This window comes from Myzus persicae, unplaced genomic scaffold, assembly GCF_001856785.1.
Source record: "Myzus persicae strain clone G006 unplaced genomic scaffold, MPER_G0061.0, whole genome shotgun sequence".
Taxonomy (NCBI): domain Eukaryota; kingdom Metazoa; phylum Arthropoda; class Insecta; order Hemiptera; family Aphididae; genus Myzus; species Myzus persicae.
Genome location: NW_019102204.1, coordinates 290,581 through 311,608, shown reverse-complemented (window position 1 = coordinate 311,608; position 21,028 = coordinate 290,581). Strand labels below are relative to the sequence as shown.

General features: G+C 25.0%; 1 protein-coding gene across 6 annotated transcripts in view; it reads right to left on the bottom strand.

The window, feature by feature from the left end:
* The window catches only part of LOC111031582 (transient receptor potential cation channel subfamily A member 1), a 40,023-nt gene that overhangs the window by 6,101 nt on the left and 12,894 nt on the right, over positions 1 to 21,028 (bottom strand). For 4 of the 6 annotated variants that reach the window (XM_022311608.1, XM_022311603.1, XM_022311605.1 and 1 more), the window contains exons 4-12: positions 11,219 to 11,375; positions 8,497 to 8,587; positions 5,628 to 5,823; positions 5,009 to 5,082; positions 4,784 to 4,874; positions 3,998 to 4,207; positions 2,855 to 3,091; positions 2,585 to 2,785; positions 45 to 336 (exon numbers count right to left, since the gene is read on the bottom strand). In XM_022311608.1, the coding sequence (XP_022167300.1) occupies positions 45 to 336; positions 2,585 to 2,785; positions 2,855 to 3,091; positions 3,998 to 4,207; positions 4,784 to 4,874; positions 5,009 to 5,082; positions 5,628 to 5,823; positions 8,497 to 8,587; positions 11,219 to 11,375 (1,549 nt within the window). Of the gene's footprint in view, positions 1 to 44; positions 337 to 2,584; positions 2,786 to 2,854; positions 3,092 to 3,997; positions 4,208 to 4,783; positions 4,875 to 5,008; positions 5,083 to 5,627; positions 5,824 to 8,496; positions 8,588 to 11,218; positions 11,376 to 16,933; positions 17,157 to 21,028 lie in introns of those variants that run through there. The other 2 variants (XM_022311606.1, XM_022311607.1) reach the window with 2 other exon arrangements.

Here is a 21,028-nt window from a genome sequence, read left to right as displayed (position 1 = left end):
TATACCAATGTTCAATTCTAAAATAAAATAAAGTTGAAAATTACCTTGTTGAGATGCTATATGTAATGGCGTAAGTCCTTCGCCGTCTGATTCATTTATTATAAAAGCCCCCTTTTCTGAGTTCAATAATCTTTTGACAATATTATATCTTCCATATCTAGCCCCAAAATGTAAAGGGCTCTCGCCGTTGTAATTTTTTATATTCACACATGCACCTAACCGAATTAAGCTTTCCAAACTTCGTATATGCCCACCTCTACTGGCGTAATGCAAAGGTGAACATCCAGTATTATCTTTTTCGTTTAATAACATTTCTAAAGCTCCTTGATGGTTAGCCTAAAAAATAAACCCCAATTACTGTATTATACAATTTAATAAAAAGTACACTTAAAATGAACAAAACTAATTTTAAAAATCAATCAAATATCAATAGCACAAACTATTTTTAAATGTCAAATGATATGTATTGGGCCCAATGATAACAAATCGAAATAATACAAATATTTTGAAATTATTATACATTCATATAATGGTGGTTTGCACAATTGTATTGCATAATAATAACTATTTAAAAATAGTATTAAATAATATATAGTCTTAGTAGGTATATAGGTATAATGTATAAAGTATAGTTATTAATGATTCAGTGATTAAGTATTTGATAGAAAATCAATACTCCAGTCAAATATTTAGTACCTACCTAACAACCATTGTTTCATATGATAATATTATTTATTTTAGTCACAAGAAAAAATATACTTGTTGCAAATAATAAACATAGCGAAATATTAATATTAATTGCTCTGCACGGACATATTAGATTTATTATGTTTATGAACCAAAATATTATTAAAAAAATAATAATGATGTAATAATTATTAAACATTGTGAGCTTGTAATAAGACTATAATACGTATTATACACCAAACACATTATGTAAAACTGAGTCTCGACGATAGATCTAAACCTCTTATCTGATACCTCGTTTAGGTAATTAATAGTTTCCTGATCTTAAACAAATATTAATTAATAAATAATACACTGATTATAGTTTCTGAATGTGTGCAGTGGCGCTAAAGGTAATTAAAACTGAGTCACCATGGTATTATTGTTACCATCCATCCGCATAAATGTCCCCCTGTATTCTTCAACAGTGTCCAAACATAAATATACTTCCTATATCTATTCCTACCACCCGTCCATTCACTATATATATAGCAGCTATTATGGCTATACGATATATTGTGTCCACATGACCTACATATGAAGTTCAACACAACTTTAACACAGGTACAGGATTTAAACTAAGAAATAAAGTATTAAGAATGTGATTTATAAAAAAAAACCATTAATTTTAAATGTTCGTCTGTTCAAAACATATCTGAAATTATAAAGTTACTATTCTCACTTCTACTAAACATCCAAAAATATATTTTTTTGTGTTTACACATTTAATTTCAGCCCATAGTAAAGAGGTATTTAAAAAAAGAAAAGTTAAACATCAAAATCTGATAACTTTATAAGGCAAAAAGCCAAAAACAAAATATACCAACTATCAATGTTTTTATCAGAAAAAAAATGCTGACTAAAGATTATTGTTACCTCTAAATTTTACTTTAAAGACGGTAAAATATCTTTTCAAATGCTAAATGGCACTAAACGATGACATTATAATATGGTTTTAGATATCACAATTATTCTGTTAGTTACAAAACATTTATATTTGTCATGCCTAACTGTTAAAATATTAAATTTATTCAGTTAGTATATATGATTGATTTTAATTTATTATTTATGCACAATATGTTTTTATAGAATCACAAGTACGTAAATATTATATAACAAACAAAGGTAAAATAATTTTTTATTTTCACCGTTTTTGCTTAATTTCAAAAATGAAATCATAAAAGAATTGCATCTATTATATATTCCAAGCGAAGAACGCTTCACTTGATTAATACATTTATCGGTAAGTAATATGTATTGATTTTCTATAAATATCGATAAAAAAATTTTCATCTGATCAAAAAGCTTGAAAATTTACAACAAGGTTTCTCGTGAGTATTTCATTCTGTAATCAACAAATCTAAAAATATATATATATATTATGTGTTTACTTAAAATAAGTTTAAATTTGGTCGAATTTTTAAATATTTAAACGAAAAACAGTGGTTTTAATTATTTTGTTGTGATTGAAAAATATTTTCCATGAGTATTCGAAACCTTGAGATATGTTAATATTTTATACACACAATATCATTTTCAAAACATTTAACCCTATGCTATTGCTTTTTATACCTTATAATATGGTATACAAATATTTTAGCATAAACCTAATCATGGCAAGACGGTGTTGAGTTCTGACTCAAAAATTATTACAATAATGTATGATATAAATATATACTATTGTGCAAATGTACAGCTGAGCGGTTACCTACTTTCCTCCTTTTTCTCAATGAATCAAACACCTTAGTTATTTTTTTTGTATTGATAAATTTTTTTTTCTAATGTTTTTAATTTTTTTTGTATTGATTTCAATATGTAAATGATCTTTTAATTTACTATCTTATGATGATAAAATTACCATAGTAATTTCGTGAGCAAATTCGTCAAGTCTTCCTCCATACATAACTACCAGATGTAAGACATTTCTTTTACTGGAATCTTTAACTTGAATGTCAGCACCCAATCGAATTAAACTTGCAACTGTTCTCCATCCTGACCTGCTGGCAGCTAACAACAATGGAGATCTACTTTCTTTATCCAAAGCGTTTATGTCAGCTCCCTAAAAATATTCTGATATACACTATATATTACAAAAAAAAAAAGAAAAAATGGTGAAATGAATTTTTACCTCTTCTATGAGGTATTGTACGATTTCAGATCTGTCAAACATAGCAGCACAGTGAAGCGGCGTCATTTTCTGTACATCACAAGAACATAAACATTGGGCCTTTTCGTCAGGCTGTAAGCCGAACATTAATCTGACTATGTCAATGGCTCCTTGAGCACAAGCTAAATGAACTGGAGTGGACAAATCATATTGTTGCGTTGAAATCTTAGCTCCGGACTTCAAACATAATTCCACAGCCTAAAATAATTAAAAACAGTTCAAATTCTCGTATTACATTCAAATGAAATACAATTTTCTTTTAAAATCCTCCTAATATTTTAGTATCTGATATGCACCATTTCACTTTTAAAATATATACTTTACCTACCTATTTTCATCCAATGTTTTAAGTGATAAGTAAATATCACTGTAAATAACTACTAGTTATAACTGTAAATGTTACCAATTGCTTCATTAATGTTTAAATTATTAAACCGAATAAACCAATTCAATAAAGTTTACGAATTGAATTGCGAAGCACGCCTATTCAGAAAAAATAAGTGATCTAAAAGTTAAGTTTTTGGAAAGATAATATTATTAGCTTTTATTGTTAGTTAATAAATGAATTTTATTTAGTTTTACTTCTTAGATTTATAAGCCTCGATTACTCGAGTAATTTTTCAGTCGTATAATTATTATTAATCGTTTTCACTCAATTTTAAGTTAGGTACCACTACTTAAAAATATGTCACTAATAATTAGAGAAATTTTACTTAGTTTGAAATTAATTTCTACATCATTAAAAAAACAGTATGTTTAATATAGTATACAGTAATATAGTTATATGATTCAAATCTGATTAAATTTAAGTGTATTAAAGTTCAGTTTATATCTCATGCAATATAATTCTATAATAAATTTTAAGTCTTGTTTTAAAAACTAGGTTTTTATTGTTGTAATTTTCATGTGTAGATAATTGAATTCAGTGGTCTGTAGTTGGTCTTTTAATACACACAAATATTCCAAATTCAAACACTCCGTATTATCTACATAATACTGTGTACAATAAACAAAATCCCTTTGTGAAATTTAACCCCAATCCTTCAACTTGATATTTTACACCAATTCACTTGCTTTCCAATCATTGGTTTTGTATTTATTTACCTTAAAATCTCCACTGTGTACTGCAGAATGAAGCGGCACGTTTCCCTCGGCGTCGAAAAACGATATCATTTGATGTCTTGAATTGCCTCTGCTCTCAGCCCATTGCAAAAGTACTTCCATCGTTCTGGACGCTGCATTCTTTGCTGCTTCGTGAATTGGGTAATATCCATTGTGGCAGGGTTGTCTATTATCAGCACCCAGATCTCGCATCTATAATCATTGAATAACATACATTAATCTAATTAGAAATAGTATCACCAGCAGAAAATAAGCGCCCTTTATACTTGAACTTTTACATTAGGTAATAATAATATTCATGGTGATTCGATGAACAATTATTATCATCATTGTAATTTTATATTATAATCACATGCTATATATAGGTGTACTTATTCAAACTATTTATTATAGTTATTACATTCCTATGTCAAGTATAATGACTCATTGTATTACTTATTCTCAGTTTTATAAAAAAATGTACTGTGCGTTAACAAATATGAAATTTATGCATATTATAATCATATTTATTAATTAAATTTGTTATTGTATGATCGTATTACAAAGTTAATAGAAAACAATTAATTTGGTGTAGGTACCTAACAGCGTGGTGTGAAAGTCAATAAAAAACAAATGAATATGAACCATGAACAACTCGTTTGTAAGCTAATCAATAAAATAGGAATGGATTTTGGAAAAATCTCGATGTTATAAAAATATTATATTAGTCAAAGGTTTTGTTGCTTAAAGGACGCTCATATATAGTATCTGAGACAAATAGAGTCAAACCTTTATCGGACAAATATTGCGCCGTTTCTTATTATATTTAGTATATTTCCACATCAAGCACATTTTGAATATTGAACATAAGAAACTGAAACTAATCCCATAGGTTCACAATTTATATTGATGTTGATAAAATATTCTTAATGATTACAACATGTGTGTGTATATGATGTTTATCAACCACTACGAAATTTAATATATAACGTTTTGCTCACGCTAAGAAGTTACCTATATGACTTTCGATTTGGTATAGTATCTTCGTCAACGGAAAATATTAATTTTGAATCTGCGAAACTTGTGACCTGAAATGTGTTCGGTAAATAATTTTCGTTTAATGCACTACGGGATCAATAAGCATTTAATATTAATTATTAAATATCTATTTGAAAATATACATTTGGTTTTTAACACGGGAATTGTAAACTATAATTACACAAATTCTCATATCACATAATTTATTCATAATCTCATATTTTCACTTGTACATACCTACATCTTTAACGGTATAGTGATATAGCTACTACTAAAGCAACAAGGGGTCAGCCATTGACACTAATATAATATTTTAGTAATCATCTATTGTCATACTATGTATGAGATGGTCTTTGGTCTGTTCATTTTTAACATATTCGAATTCAAATGTTTCGTTAAAAAATGGTTATGAATTATGATTAGTAGACATTTCATATTAGTAAACAGTCATGCATTCAAAGATAGGTGTTTATAATAATTTCTGAGATACAAAACAGTGATTCAATAAAACTCACAAGACAATATTATAATAGTAGCTACACCACTAGCTGCATTTTGATCACAATATTGTAGAATAGAAAATTAAGTTACTCACCAATATACGTGCACATTCATCATTATCGTGTATGGCAGCCAAGTGAAGTGCTGTCCTACCATGTTTGCCACCTTGGCCGATTTCGATCCGATCTTTGAATTTGCACATTACTTGAAGAACAGCTACTCGGTTTAGCTCGACCGCCAAGTGTAAAGCTGCTTGTTTTTTGTCATTCAATGCACTCGGATCAGCACCACTTTATAAACGTATACATCACAACGGTTCAGAAATATTAAATTAATCATGTACAGTAAGTTATAATTAGTTTGTGCATTCGAATATGGTATAAACTATATAATTAATAAACTTATAAACATAAGATACTGAACAAGTCAAAATAATATATTATATTATATTATTATCATAGGATTTATAATTTATTTACTAAAGTGTTTTCCATTCAAAATATTAATGATGTCTACAATAAAGTTGTTACTTGTGAATAATGATGATATCTAATATGGGCGATTAGTCAGGTATATACTAAAAAATTATAAATAGTATTAAAGTTTAGTTCAAATATTTTTAATTTAAACCAGCGTGTAAATGTAATTTTTGAACTCAGCAAAAAACTAGAGTAACTAGAACTGAGTAATTTATGATTGTGGATTGTGGATTGTAGACTCACAGTTTTATTGAAATATTGGTATGATGAAATGTATAATTAAATTATAAAAAATATCAAAATATAACAAATAAATAAACATTCTTGGTCATTAAATAATTTATAAATATTACATAAATATAAATATATAATAGATTTCCCCCCAGTATAGCTTATGCAGCATTAAAAAAGATCTGTTAAGTTTACATTTTAAGTAATATACGTGTATGTATAAATAAAACTAATAGGTACCTTATTTTAAGGAAGCTAAGAAATAATAAGAAAATATCCATTGTACACCATAACTGAAATTTATAATCTAATTTATAGGTTAAAAAATAATAATAACATATGCTGATCAGAAAAATTATAAATAGTTATTATCTAACTTTAGAAACAAGCATTATTAGAAACTAATGGTCAATTATATAGCTCAAGTTTTTTTAAGAACAATAAAAAAATAATATAACGAAATTGAAAAAAAAATCAGACATCAGTTAAAAAGTCCACCATCATTATTCTCAATAAGGCGTACATACAACATTGTAGTTGCACAAATGTATTTTATTAAACATTTTTAAAATTCCTGAAAAGTATTAATTTAAAAACATTATTCCTAACATGAAGCGTATACTAAAAACGAAGTTCAATTATCTTTGTTTATTTAAAAAAAAAAACTGTTTTAGACATGAAATAAACACGACTACTCACTACTCAGTGACACGTTTTAGTTATTTTTCAATTTAACAAAACAAAAAAATTGCATAACTGGTAAAAATATTTAATATCCTAAAACCAATTTTTTATAGACACGCCATTTTATAAATGCAATACAAATTACTAAGTGTCAACCCTTCTCAGATAGGTGTTTTGGTATGCAAGGCATAACTTTGTGTTAACGATATTCACTATTCAACATATTGTGACAAAATTGCACGTGTAATAATTCTGAGTGGACAACCTGAGATGACCTTTAACTTACGAAAAATGATTTACTACAAATAATATAAACCTAAAAAATAATTTACTGAAAATAAATAAACCTAAAAAATATCATTGATACATGGAAAATACTAGTTTTAATATAGTTTATTACTCATGGTTGCATATATTCTACCTTATTGCAACGTAAAAGTTATTTTGTTATAAAAATAAATTAAATTATAGCAATTTTTTGATCTCGTTATTCCAGTATCACCAACTATGTATTTTTGTTTTATGAATATTATTATTTTAATCTTTCATGTGAAATTTGTGTATTCTGTAAATAATACATAGTTGGAAACGCCTATTATACTATTGAAGATCATCTGGAGTAAAAAAATATTAAAGTGATTTAATTGTAATTATTCTTCAATCTATAGTTATTACTTATTTTATTAGTAAATGTAACATATATATATTAGATGTGCATTATAGTAAATAATTAATAATTAGTGTACTAAGTACATATAAAAAAATCATAGATCTTATCAACTACTTTTATTCGAAATACAAAGAATATTGTATTCTTAATTATTTATTTCTTATTTATATTTGTAAATTGTGAACAATTGTATTTATTACAACAGACGTCTTTGTTCGTTATAGTGTACTTTTAATATTCCTATTTTATAAGTATACTTTCTTTGATGTAGTGATGCATTAATTTAGCTGTTCTTTCAAGTACCTAGGTATAGTCAACTGCTTTCAGCTTATGAAAATTTCTTACAATTTATCGATTTACTTCTTGCTTAGAATATTCATTAAGATTGTTTGTCAAATCAGGATTTTCGATCAACATTTTATTGTGATAGTTATAAATGAGTTGGAATAATATGTGTTATACTACAGTATATGCGGATTTTGTTTTACATTATTTGCCAAACGTTTTTGGAATATTCAAACTTTTATTTATTGACAAAATCATTGCCTGGCTCATCTGATAGTAACTGTATACATTTGTCTTTTTAATAGTTTTGATAAAAGAGCAGAGAATCCGAGAGCGTATATTAAGTACAATAATATTTAATTATAACTACAAATTATGCCAATTAGTTTTTATATGAGACAAATATTATTAGTTTTTCTCAGGTATGAATAATAATTATAAGTATATGATAACATAATATATGTTTATACTTAATGATTAATTTGTATTAAATATAGGAAATTTATAAATTAGGTACTCTCTACAGTCCACCGAATGAATAGTTCATATTGAATACAGATCCAACATTTAAAAGTATTATTATATCCACTACGTAATTTAAAAATATTGCTTACTTTTGAAGCAAATATTCCACTGCGTCCAGAGAATTGTGTTCAATTGCTATGTGTAATGGAGTGTTTCCACAAGAATCTTTTAAGTTCAAATCTATTGGAAAAATGTAATATTAAATAATATGCTTCGATCTTATTAATATTTTATAAGTAAGTTGTAAAATATAGATTTATTACTAAGGATAATCAATAATCATATACTGTTAATACTGTTGTACGTAGTAAGTTAGTTACTGTTTTATGTAGTGCACTTTCTGATAACGAAATAGGAAGTCAATTTGATAAAATGTCAAAATCAGAAACGATAAAAAATAGTATTATTTTATGATGGATATGACATCTGAATAAAAATAACTAGTCTATTATCGGTACATAGTAATATCTAGTTGATACCTACTGAATATATTGTGAAAAATGTACATACGATATTTTTTGAATAAATATAATATTTCACTGACACTAGAATATTGGATTGAAATGGGTAGCTTTACATCATTTGTATAGACTTATTATGATCAAAACCTATAACAGTGCTTGGTGAATGAAGAACCTTTTTTTTAATTATTAGTTTTTATGTTTGTCATAACATTATGCACAGACTTTTAGATAAATAAAGAGATTTATTTATGTATAATTAAATATTAAATAAAACGCAATGATACCATACTTCTGTAATACATATTTATAGTTTATCAAACTTAAAATATATATAAAATATTGTTACATGTATTTTTTATTTATTCTTCAAGGAAATAATGGGTATCCTACTCAACATGTAAATAGGTATATAAATTAAATTTAACTGACATAGTTATGATCGGGGCTCATAACTTCTATCATTTATGTATATATTTTTTGAGATGTCTCCAGGATGCCTATGAGAGCTTTTTTTATTATTATTATTTATTTGGATAGGTACCTATGTAAGCTATAATTTTTTTCAGAGAACCAAGAAGCTAAATACGAAATTGTATGTTGCATATTTTTGAATATTTCGAAGTTTAAATACTCATTGATATGTTGTGTCTATTTCTGTATCGTAGCCTTTAAAAATTTGTGTACTAAGACAGGATAAACAATTCTGAAGTAATATTAATAAATTTTTTTTTGCTTATGAAAGTTTCAAAAAAAAAAATGTTTTATACTTAATATTTTTTTACATATTTTAGTATTTTTATTGCATATTTAATCACTTATATGAATGTTTTAAGGAGCATATTATTGCGTTTATAACAACCTTTTTCAAAACTATAAGTTATGAACCCTGATTGTGATTAATTAAATAGTCAAAATAGTAAGTTTATCAATAACCATATGTATACGTATTTATTAATTATAGAAGAACATATTTAAATAGTTTGATATAATGATTTTAATCTAGGTAGTCCTTCATTTTAAATTATCTATTAACTTAAATAGGTGCACAATAAAAAAATGAACAGAACAAAATATCATTATATTAACTGACTATAAGAATGATACGACAATTTTAAATGTATTATTATTCCGTATTTTAAATTAGTAGGTAAACTTAATTTTTCTTTAACTATTTATAATTTTATTTGCGATTTGTATCATAAGAACATTGATAAAAATTAATAGAATGTAGACAAATATACAGCTCAAACATATAAACAAATTATGGTAAAAATATATAAATAATATAATGATTGACCGAATTCAACGTTATGTTGGTGAAAGAATCACATTCGTTAGGAGGACATCTTATGCAGGAAAATAGGATAAAAAAATGTATGCTATGATTTTGAAGTTATAGTGCTCCGTTCTCGACTGAGAAATATGAGAAAAATTTATAAAAAGAAGAAAAATTATACAAGTGATTTGGAAGAATTGATATGGAAAATATTTCGCAAAGAATGATTTTATGCTAGTTAAATTATGATTATTCAGTTATTAGTATAAGTAACAGTATAAGTAAATTAAATACCTTAAACCTTCATGAAAGTACGAAACACTTAAACAATTATCGTGCTTTCTATTGGTGTATGAATTGTGTGTATCAGTGTAGTCTTTAAAGTATTTGAAAACGAAAGCATATTTTTGAATGAATTCCGTAATTACATAATAATACAAAATACAGTATCTACCTTACTGACATGAAACTACTTGTAAATATTTTAAAGTTATTAGTTAGTTTTAAAAATATTATGTCAATATTTCCTGTATAAGAAATCTTCTTAAAAATCACTAAGACCATGATATAATAATTTGTATTTTTTTTTTAAATTCACACACTCAAAAGATTATATTAATAAATTATTAACTATAATATTTCCTTTGTCTATACTCTATTCCATAACATTAACACTAGAAAAGGACGAACCACATCAGTCACACCTGTATGTCCATCAAACACGCAACAAATCAATATTATCAATCACAAAATCAACAGTGTGAGCATTATTGTGCTAAAGTGATCAAGTCAATATTAGTTAATTAATCTACCAGAAAAAATTAAAATACAAGATAATATTAATTGTATGTAAAATATAATGTTTTTGTAAAAAAATGTATAAAATGTATAACGTTTAATTCACCTATAATAACAATATATATTTTTAATTATTATTTTTTTTTTTTTAATCGATATTAAACGTTAGGTTATGCGATGTAGGGACGTCCTCTTACTCTTACTATACACGTAGATATTACGTATCAATATATTATTTACCATACGTAATATTTAGCATCTTATAATATTTACCTCCACCGTGGTTGCGAATAAATTTTAATATATTTAATTTATTTCTGGCAGCCGCTTGATGTACGGCTGCTCGGCCTTTCGAATCTCTCACTTCGAGACGAGCTGGTTCAGCTATAAAAAGACGATTGAAATCATCTAAATTACCACTTTCAGCGGCCTGAAAACATATTTTCAATATTTGAATTATTATTTACTTAGGTGAGTATTTTAATAATAATTATATTGCAAATACTTGCAAATATTTTCCTAATAAAACGCACATAATTATAAAGCTCCATACACAGAATCCATAATGTGTGGGTATTGTGGATAGGTAGTGTAAAACTATGAAGCAAATATTAAATGCATAAAATAATTCTCTACGCATTAACAATGTACCTATTTATGGTTAACTATTAACAATTGAAATGTTTTATTCTTATAAATATACTAACTATTGAAATTAAATTACTTGAATAATATGTTTGTGATTTCTTCACTTATTACAATGGACTTCCGCAATTGAAATGTAATACTAAAATTTAAAATTTAATATAATTTTCATTTCGAACTTATTGAAATATATTTTTATATTAGATCCGTGAAATGTAAAAAATTGAGTATAGGTATTATCCGACTATCAGTTTTTTTATTATGTTGGAAGTAAATATTACAATAAAAAAGAATTAAGAAAAAAATGTACTTTATATAATATTAAACAATATGACATATACAACAAAAAATTGGATACATCAACCAATATCAATATAAATAAAAAAAATAATGATCAACTTACACTGGGTATATACACTGTAGAATGTTAAAAAGTAAAAATAAAAATAAATTCTTGCTTGACAGATAAAGAAAACTACCCACTAGTGAAATTGCTGATGGAAAATTAAACTCTAAACTCACCTCTTTGTAGTAAATCCTTAAGACGTTAAATTAATATTAATCACCTAGTTTAAGGTCACCATGGTCATTATAGTATTTTATAGAAAACCATTTCTATGGTGTCATGTGAACATGTAGTTTTATTACGTAATTATATTATACTCAATGATTGAATGTTCTAGATTAAGAACATTATTTAAACTTCATGACAGTAAAATTTAGTTTTCGTATTTATCATCAAGTTTACATAATATCTACAGATTTCATACTAAAACAATAGCATTTTGATTATTTATTTAAATTAATTAATGTTAAAAATGAGACCATGATCTTTCATATGGTTTAAAATGTTATCTGGAATTAAATATTCAAGAAAAAGAGACAATTAAATTAAATAACAAAATTATACAAATACGTTCAAAAAAATAATGCAAATCTAAGATTAAGTTAGTGCTTATAATATTATAAAATATGTATTTGTTACTACAATAGATAATTTCATTATTTTTTTTATATTGTGAATAATATAAATTATAAATAGATAAAACTTAAAAACGTATACTGTATATATTTTTTAGATAGCCATGGTATATACAGTAGTACCATAGTCCATAGAGTTGCCTTTTTAGTAAAGATCACATTAAAAAAAGCTATACAATCAGAATATGATTTTCCATAAATACAGCATATCCTAATATATGTATATTATTTGAATTTTATGCGAAAAAAAATAAGCTGTTCTACGTACTCGTCATGAATAGTACTGTAACTTATCACTAATGTGTGACACATTTACAGTAAGGAATTAAAAATAATATTTTATTAACTGTATTCCAATATAGCAACTTGTTTTAAATCAAATAAAAACATTGGCATCTTACAATACTTAAGTTTGCTTGAAGTAACCAATTAATGTTAAAGAACCCGACTCTAACTTATAAAACATATTTTAGTTATATAATTTCCTTAATGATTATTTTTAAGGAACTTTAAGTTGAATTCAAATGTAATCAATAAAAATATGTTGATAAACATTTTTCTTATCATAACACATTGATATTTTTCTAGATTAATACAATATTTTATAATATCTTAAAGATTTCAAATAAAACAAATGCAATTTGTTTTGTATGACGATGAACTTAAAAAATAAAATTTTACCTATTTCATTGAAACACTTTGTACATAGTTATCCAGCATCACCAAGGCAACATTATCAAATGTTTCGCGTATTATTGTTTCGTTCTGTTTATTCATGAACGCTCCACGAATTTAACAACGTTTACTTTCGTAATTTTATTTATTTTCTCTAAAAAAAAAATATTCTAAGACTTCTAAAGATTTGTAAACATATATTTACAAATCCACACGAATTAAATAACTTATCTCCGAGAATCTACAAATACAATGCTGGTAGGTACTAGGTATATTTCAATTATTTAGAACTCATACATACATATTAAATTCATATAGTTGAACCCACACGCGTGGAGCAAATTAATTATTTATTTTATGAAAAATTTCAATCAATGGTTTATTTAATTGCATAATATACATAGTTGATTTATATTATATTCAACATAATAGAATTTAATAGAAATATAATATAAATAATATATAATACTACATTGAAAAAATATATTATTAAATAGTACCCCTTATTATGTTTTATAATATTAAATAGATAATTGTTAAGCATTTAAGTATCTTGTACATTAATATATTATGTTTGTTACCTATTTAACAATAACATTTTGTGTAAGACAAACACAACTACATATTTTAATTAATAGTCTATACTTACTAGTATATTAACACAAATATTTCTAATTTAGAATTCTATGTATATTAATTCTATGAATATATAATTCTCGCATAAAAAATTCGATGATGCGTCCTGAATAATATAATTTACAAATTTATAACAATAATATAAAACTGTATCCTCACTACATAAAATTAATGTTCATATGGTCATGTTCTTTACAAAATTCTTCCGTAGCTCCGTGTACTAATAAATAATAATATATGATAGCTCAAAAGTCACAAGTCTAATTTACTTGGTGGATACTTCAGTAATTATATCTTGGTGGTAAACCTCGCTTCTCAAATCCGATAAGGTTGTTATAATACTACATCGATTACAACTTAGGTATGTAAGTCCAATTTAATGAATGTACATAATTTTTTTTTATCAATTAACCGTATTTATATACAAAATAATCGGGGTCAATAAAAAAGAAACATTGTACAAGATAGAAAAAATGAAGAAATGATAATTTGTTCGACAATCGCAGGTCATAATAGAAATCAATAAATTAAAATACTGTCAAATTTACTGTCAATCACTGTGAACTTTTGTCGCTAGTAAATCATGCGTATATACCCACTCGATTTGATATACTTACTCCAAGAAAATAAAAAATTGTCATTGCATTTCAAATGTAATTTCATGAACTGGTGTTGTTATATCATACATTTTCTTATAAAAATGCAATATGCATTTTATACATGGATAGTTTTTAGTAGTCAATTGCGAGAACTATGAGAGTATAATAAGAAATATTGAACAGTTTATATTGTTAATATTTATGATGCGTATCATATGAATAAAAAAAAAGTAAGTAGGTATATATTATCACATTTATTCAAATAAAGATGCATTAGAAATAACCTTACCGTTATTATAATTTGTTTAATATCCTAAACTAACTGAATTTTTTTTTTAAATATAACTCGATTTGAATATAATTTCTATAAGAACAATAAAACATTTAATTATTATTTATCAATGCAATTAAATTTAAACTCGTGAGTAGTAACAGTACAAAATGTCTAAGAGAGACATAGAAAGTAACTATTTAATAAAGACAAAATATAAACTATGCGGAAAATGTAATTTTAGCACAAGTAAATAGCTCAGTCGTCAAAGCTTAGTCTCAATAAACAAACGATGTAAAAAGTTATAAGTTATAAGTTTATAAGGTTAAGGACTTAAAATTGTATCCTAATATAGTGTATTAAGGATGGGGGTGGGGGAATAGTTTTCTAATTATATGTCTATATTACATCACAATAAATTATTTATAAAACTTAAATGTTGATTAAATCAACCAACACTTTTTATTATTTCTAATTAGATTTGTTTTTTTGTGAGTCATTCTGGTGTGCAGAACAATTTTAGTGGTCACGTTCAATTTAAAGTTGTGCATCAATGGATTAAATAACAATTAACAATGTATGTACATGAAAAATTAAGCAATATAAATGTAAAAAAGTTATTGAACAAAGTTTTAAAATTTATAATTAAAAATAAAATATTTTATATTTACCATCTTTAAAAATATTTGAATATATATTATGTATAATACTATCATAAAAATTACACTGTAGCACAAGGTATCGTTTTATTTTTCAAAGTAGATATTAATAATATTTAATTTAATTTGCCTTACAACTATTTTAAAATTAAAATTAACAAGTACATAAACGAACACATTGCCAGGTATTCAACATTTTTCGTGTTTCTTAAACATAATATTATCAAACATCAAATTTACATAAAATAAAAAAATTATAATATATAATAATTAATAATTCCTTATACTAAGAGTTCAGAATGCCAATAGATTTTTTTACACCTGAACTTTTATTCCTGATACAATCAATGGATACATATATTATATATATATATATAATATTAACAAAATTATATGCATACATATACATGATGTTATCAAAATTATATGTGCACGAATTTCATATAATTTATACTATAAGTATAAAAACAATATATTTTTATGTCATACTTCATAAAATTAAAACAGAAATTCAATAAAAAAAAAAAATACTGATTACAATACTGGACATTTATAAACATAATTTGAATCAATGTTCGTAATATTATAAAAATAAATAATATTTTCAATTCATTCATATTCATTTTACAATTCCCATTATCTCGTACCTACTCGTGTAATCGTGTAATCGTGTAACGTGTACCCCTTATAAGTTAAAACCACGTTACAAGACGTCTATATTCAACTTTGAGTTGTTTTAAATAGGACATTTTAATGCAGCTTTAAAATGAATTTAAATTTGTATTACAAATATTGAGGAACTTTATCTTTGTATTGTAAGCTGAAGCATTTACATTTTTTCGATAATTTTCCTGAACCAATGTATATATAACTCAATAAATATTTCAAGAATTATCAAATGTTTACAAACTAATTTATACATCAGTTAGTATTATAGAAAAGATAGTAAAAAAATTAATATGATCCATACATTTATTTTTTGTCCATATAATAAAAATTCGGAAACTTTATTGAATAATTACGGGTTGTTTTAACATAACTAAAAGGTTGATTATTTAAAATTGAATTTGTTAATATCAAAATCACTCAAAATAAAATGTTAGATATTTAATACTCAATTGTTATTACCTAATACTTAAAGATCGAATAAAAGAAAAAAAATCAAGGCACTCGGTGACTGTCTTAGTAAAGCTATTGCATAACAATTTTGTAGCTATGTATCATGTATTTGTGTATAATATTAATTCAAGTTACACTTTTTAAACGCGGCGACCGAAAAGAAAAATCATTATCGCTGAAAAACAATAGCCTTCTACCACAGATAATAATAACGATAAGATCTTACAACTTACGGTCACACTTTTTCGTGACGAAAAATATTTTTTCAGTCGCCAGGCCAGGCTCGAGATAAAAGCTATGCAATAGCTTAAAACTTACACGCTAATGAATTAGACACTAAGACAATTTCCAGCGCGTTTTGTACAATACCTAATATGAATAAATTTTTTTTTCTTATTCTTACCTTAATAAGTTCTTCTGAAGATAATTTTTGAATTGCCTGGCAACCATAGAATACTTTATGCCAATGTCTTATGACCTCCAAAGGTGATGAAGTCATCATATCAATACAGACGTTGAATAGTTTTGTGAAAAAAACCAACACTGATCCAAAAATTACACGAGTATAACACATAACATGAGAAAATTTCAACCAAATGAATCAATGTCCAATTAGTAAAGAGATCGCAATTATATTATGATATATTTATTTTATATTTGAATATATGATAATTTAATTGTCAATGAAATGAAACATTAATTTATTTTCAAAAATAACTTATCGATTGTATATTAATTAAAAATATTTAAGACAAATCTTTTCACGAATTAATAATTAAATTTATTCATAGTTTTATAAATATATATTTTGTTCGATCTTTATTTAATTTTTATTTAAAACGTAGTATCATACCATTTAATAAAATAATAATTGTCTATAGGTAGTTAATACAAAAAATATGTCAACTTACGATTAAAAAATTGTTAATTCAAATATTACAAAAACCACCAGTAGAATAAAATGTAAAACGTTTCTAATCAATTTGAATATTATTGTCGGTATTTTTAAATGTATTACTTTCTTAACCAAACTTAAATTATGCAAGACTGTACTAGTATGGATGCATGTAAGGACTGAAACACCGAACACGACAACAGGACAGGGATGCATAATGTACGCCACGGTTGCTGTAACGACCTCTAGATGTGAATGTATGATTAAAGGTTTAAAGGAAATTTTGGTGGTGAATAAAAATAAGTAAAATAAAATAAAATAAATTTGAACTTAAAGGTTCTACAAAATGATATAATACCAAACAATATTTTGCTGAGTAGTGTCACTGCAACACTCCCCCTTCTATCACGTCAAAATGTTTGTAATCCCAAACTAGATTTACTTATTTTAATTTACAGATATTAAATTCTCATATTCTTTTATTTAAAATTAATAAAAAAACAAACAATATCTTACAATACTAATATACAATGATTAGTCAAAATAAAATATTGTTAAGTTTAATCGTATAGTGTTACACTGTTACTTACGTGTTCTCATACACTCTTAGAATTGTACTGAGTTTAATTCGTGTTCATTTCTTACTACTTTGTAATAAAATAAAATAATTCTATGGATTTAATTATATTTGTGTCGAGAAATGATACATTACTAAGAAATTTGATTGGATTTCTATGAAAATACAAAAACTGCATAATTTTTAATTTGATTAATAAATACCATTAACTTGATTACTAATCCATTATGTGCCCCCTCTCTCTTACTCGTCTCTCTCCGTTAATTTGTCAATGAATCTATTATTGCTTTTTAATATTAGGTTCATCACAACAATTTAAATTTATCAAATCAAAAAAAAATGAAATAAAGCAAGTTATAAAATATTATACAAAATACAGCCAACATGATACAATAAAAATGTTAAATAATCATGTCTACTTAAAAACCAAATCTAATCATTGCATTATCACAGAATTACACATTCATACTTTACATAGACTACAACATCAAAAAATGTTTTAGATTACAGTGAAAATATCATTGTTTTACTGTATAATTGTAAATCAATAGATTTGTTTCATTGTGCATTAATTGTACCAACATAAATCTGTGTGTATCCAAAATTGAAAAAATAATCTAATTTACTCCTATACCAATAAAAATTATAAAATATCTATTATAAATACAATTCATTATATACTGTACCTATCAAGCACGGATCCAGAGCAAAGATCTGGGGGTGGGGGGGGCACAATTTTTTGTCAATGTAAAATTACAATATTGGAATCACTGCCCACCATGAACTAAGATCATACTTATCTTAGTTTGTACTTTGTGCACCTCAGAATGATAGGTATAATAATATATTATTTTATCAGAAATACATGTAATTTAAAATATATAGTAATATCAGAATCTGTAGAATTATTTAAAAAACTTTGAGAAATAATATATCTGGGGGAGCCGGGCCCCTAGGCCCCCTGGATCCATCCCTTAACTACCTATGCACTATCATACAAATAAATAGTATTGAATAAAAAGTACTTAAATAGGTATTCAACTAGATATATCATTATCATTTGTATTTATAATAAGTATTTTTTTTAAATTTATGTCATGACAATTTGTGCACTTATTTATTCTTATTTTATAATAGTGATATTTGTTTTGTACGGTTTCAAATACACAATTTTCAAGTTATAGCATATTAAAAACTAAATGCGCAATATTTTAATATTATTTGGCATACCTAACAAGTTATTTATTTTTAAGTTTTTTTCCAGTGTTTAATATTGCATATTTGAGTTCAATAACTGTGAGGCAAATCAAATTCAGTGTTTAAAATAATAAATAATATAGAATCCTAACATCAGATTCAGTAATTCGTGCACAATACCCAGGTATCTATAAAATAGTTTGATATTATATTTCCAAGTACTATTCTTTGATCATGATGTAAAAACTATGAGTGATTCTGTGAATATGTACAAATTTGTTTTTCGACAAAAAATAGATAATAGGTTAATCGGTTAGTATACAAGGTACCCAAGACCTATATCAAAAACTATCAATATAAGCAAGCTATTATTTCGAATTAATAAAAATAGGCTTTGCATATATTTACAAATAAGATGTATTCTTCCAAAAATACCTTATTGGACAGACTAAGAATTTCAGAAAAAAATATACTTTCTATAAGTAAGGGCATAAGGCTGCATCTTAATATTTTATGATTTTACAATAGTAGCAGTTGTGGATAACAAATGTAAAAAGTGGCTGTTGTAACATTGTTTTTAAAACTAAAAACACTTGTTTCTGTGGCATACCAAATTTCTATATACATCAAATAGGTAAAATATAAAATATTTATAGATTCATTTGAAAACTATTTATATTTTGAGTATAAAATCTTCACTTTTAATCATGTTCGTATTCCATCAATTTGAAATATCCGTAGATGCTTACAAAATACAAATACTTTTTAGAAATACTTAAATATACAAAAAAATCTTACATTGACAATATGAGTACACATTATTTTACGGTAAATCAAAGCTCAGGATTGTTTTTAAATTTAATGATTCGTCATATACCTATAACCAAAATGTGTAGTTTTTCCATACTATTTTTAGCAATATGTTAACATGAGTACACTCCAATTCTTTGTGTACAGTACTTGTATCATCTAAGATAAAATAAACTTCAGAAATATCAATGTTTCAAAAATTGTTCTCATTTTAATAAAAAAAAAAAAAAAATGAAGAGGGAAACATCAAGACATACTTAGGTAAATACTTAATAGTAAATAAAGATAAAATAAAATCAATACAACGTGCATCAATGTAGTACCTCCCTTGAATTAATGTTGTTGGTTTATTTACAACTATTCTTATTGAGTTCTTCAAAGAAAAATTTTATTTTAAAAATAACATGTATAAAAATCTAAAACAAAGTACATTTTTATTTAAATTCAAGACACTACCTGGTTAGAATATTTACTAATTTTTTTGTAATTTTTTTTATAATTTTTGAATGTACATATAAATTATAATAGTATACGAATTAAAGTAATAATGTATTGAATATGTTATTTTTTAAGTCCATCGCATTATCACAATCGTTTAAACAGAAATAATAGAAATAAAATATAAACTAAGAATAAATGAAAATAATTACAATTCTTTAATCCTTTGTTAATAGTCTGACTATTTATATATTAAATTAATAAGATGATATTCTAATGATAAAAATAAAAATAATAATTAATATTAGTACAATAAATAGTAGGTACTTAAGCTATTTAGATATTTATAATTTCAATTCTGAATATTTTAATCAATTCACACTGATTTTTATTAATTTAAATTATTTAATGGAATTTAATTGCAATGATCTATCTACGAAATTACTAAATGTAAATATTACTATGAACATAATCTATCTACAAAATATCAATTATTTACAATTTACTAAATATCTATTGACTAGTTACTTACAGTTCATTATTTAGCTGGAGCACATAACTTAATGAACAGCATTTGTACA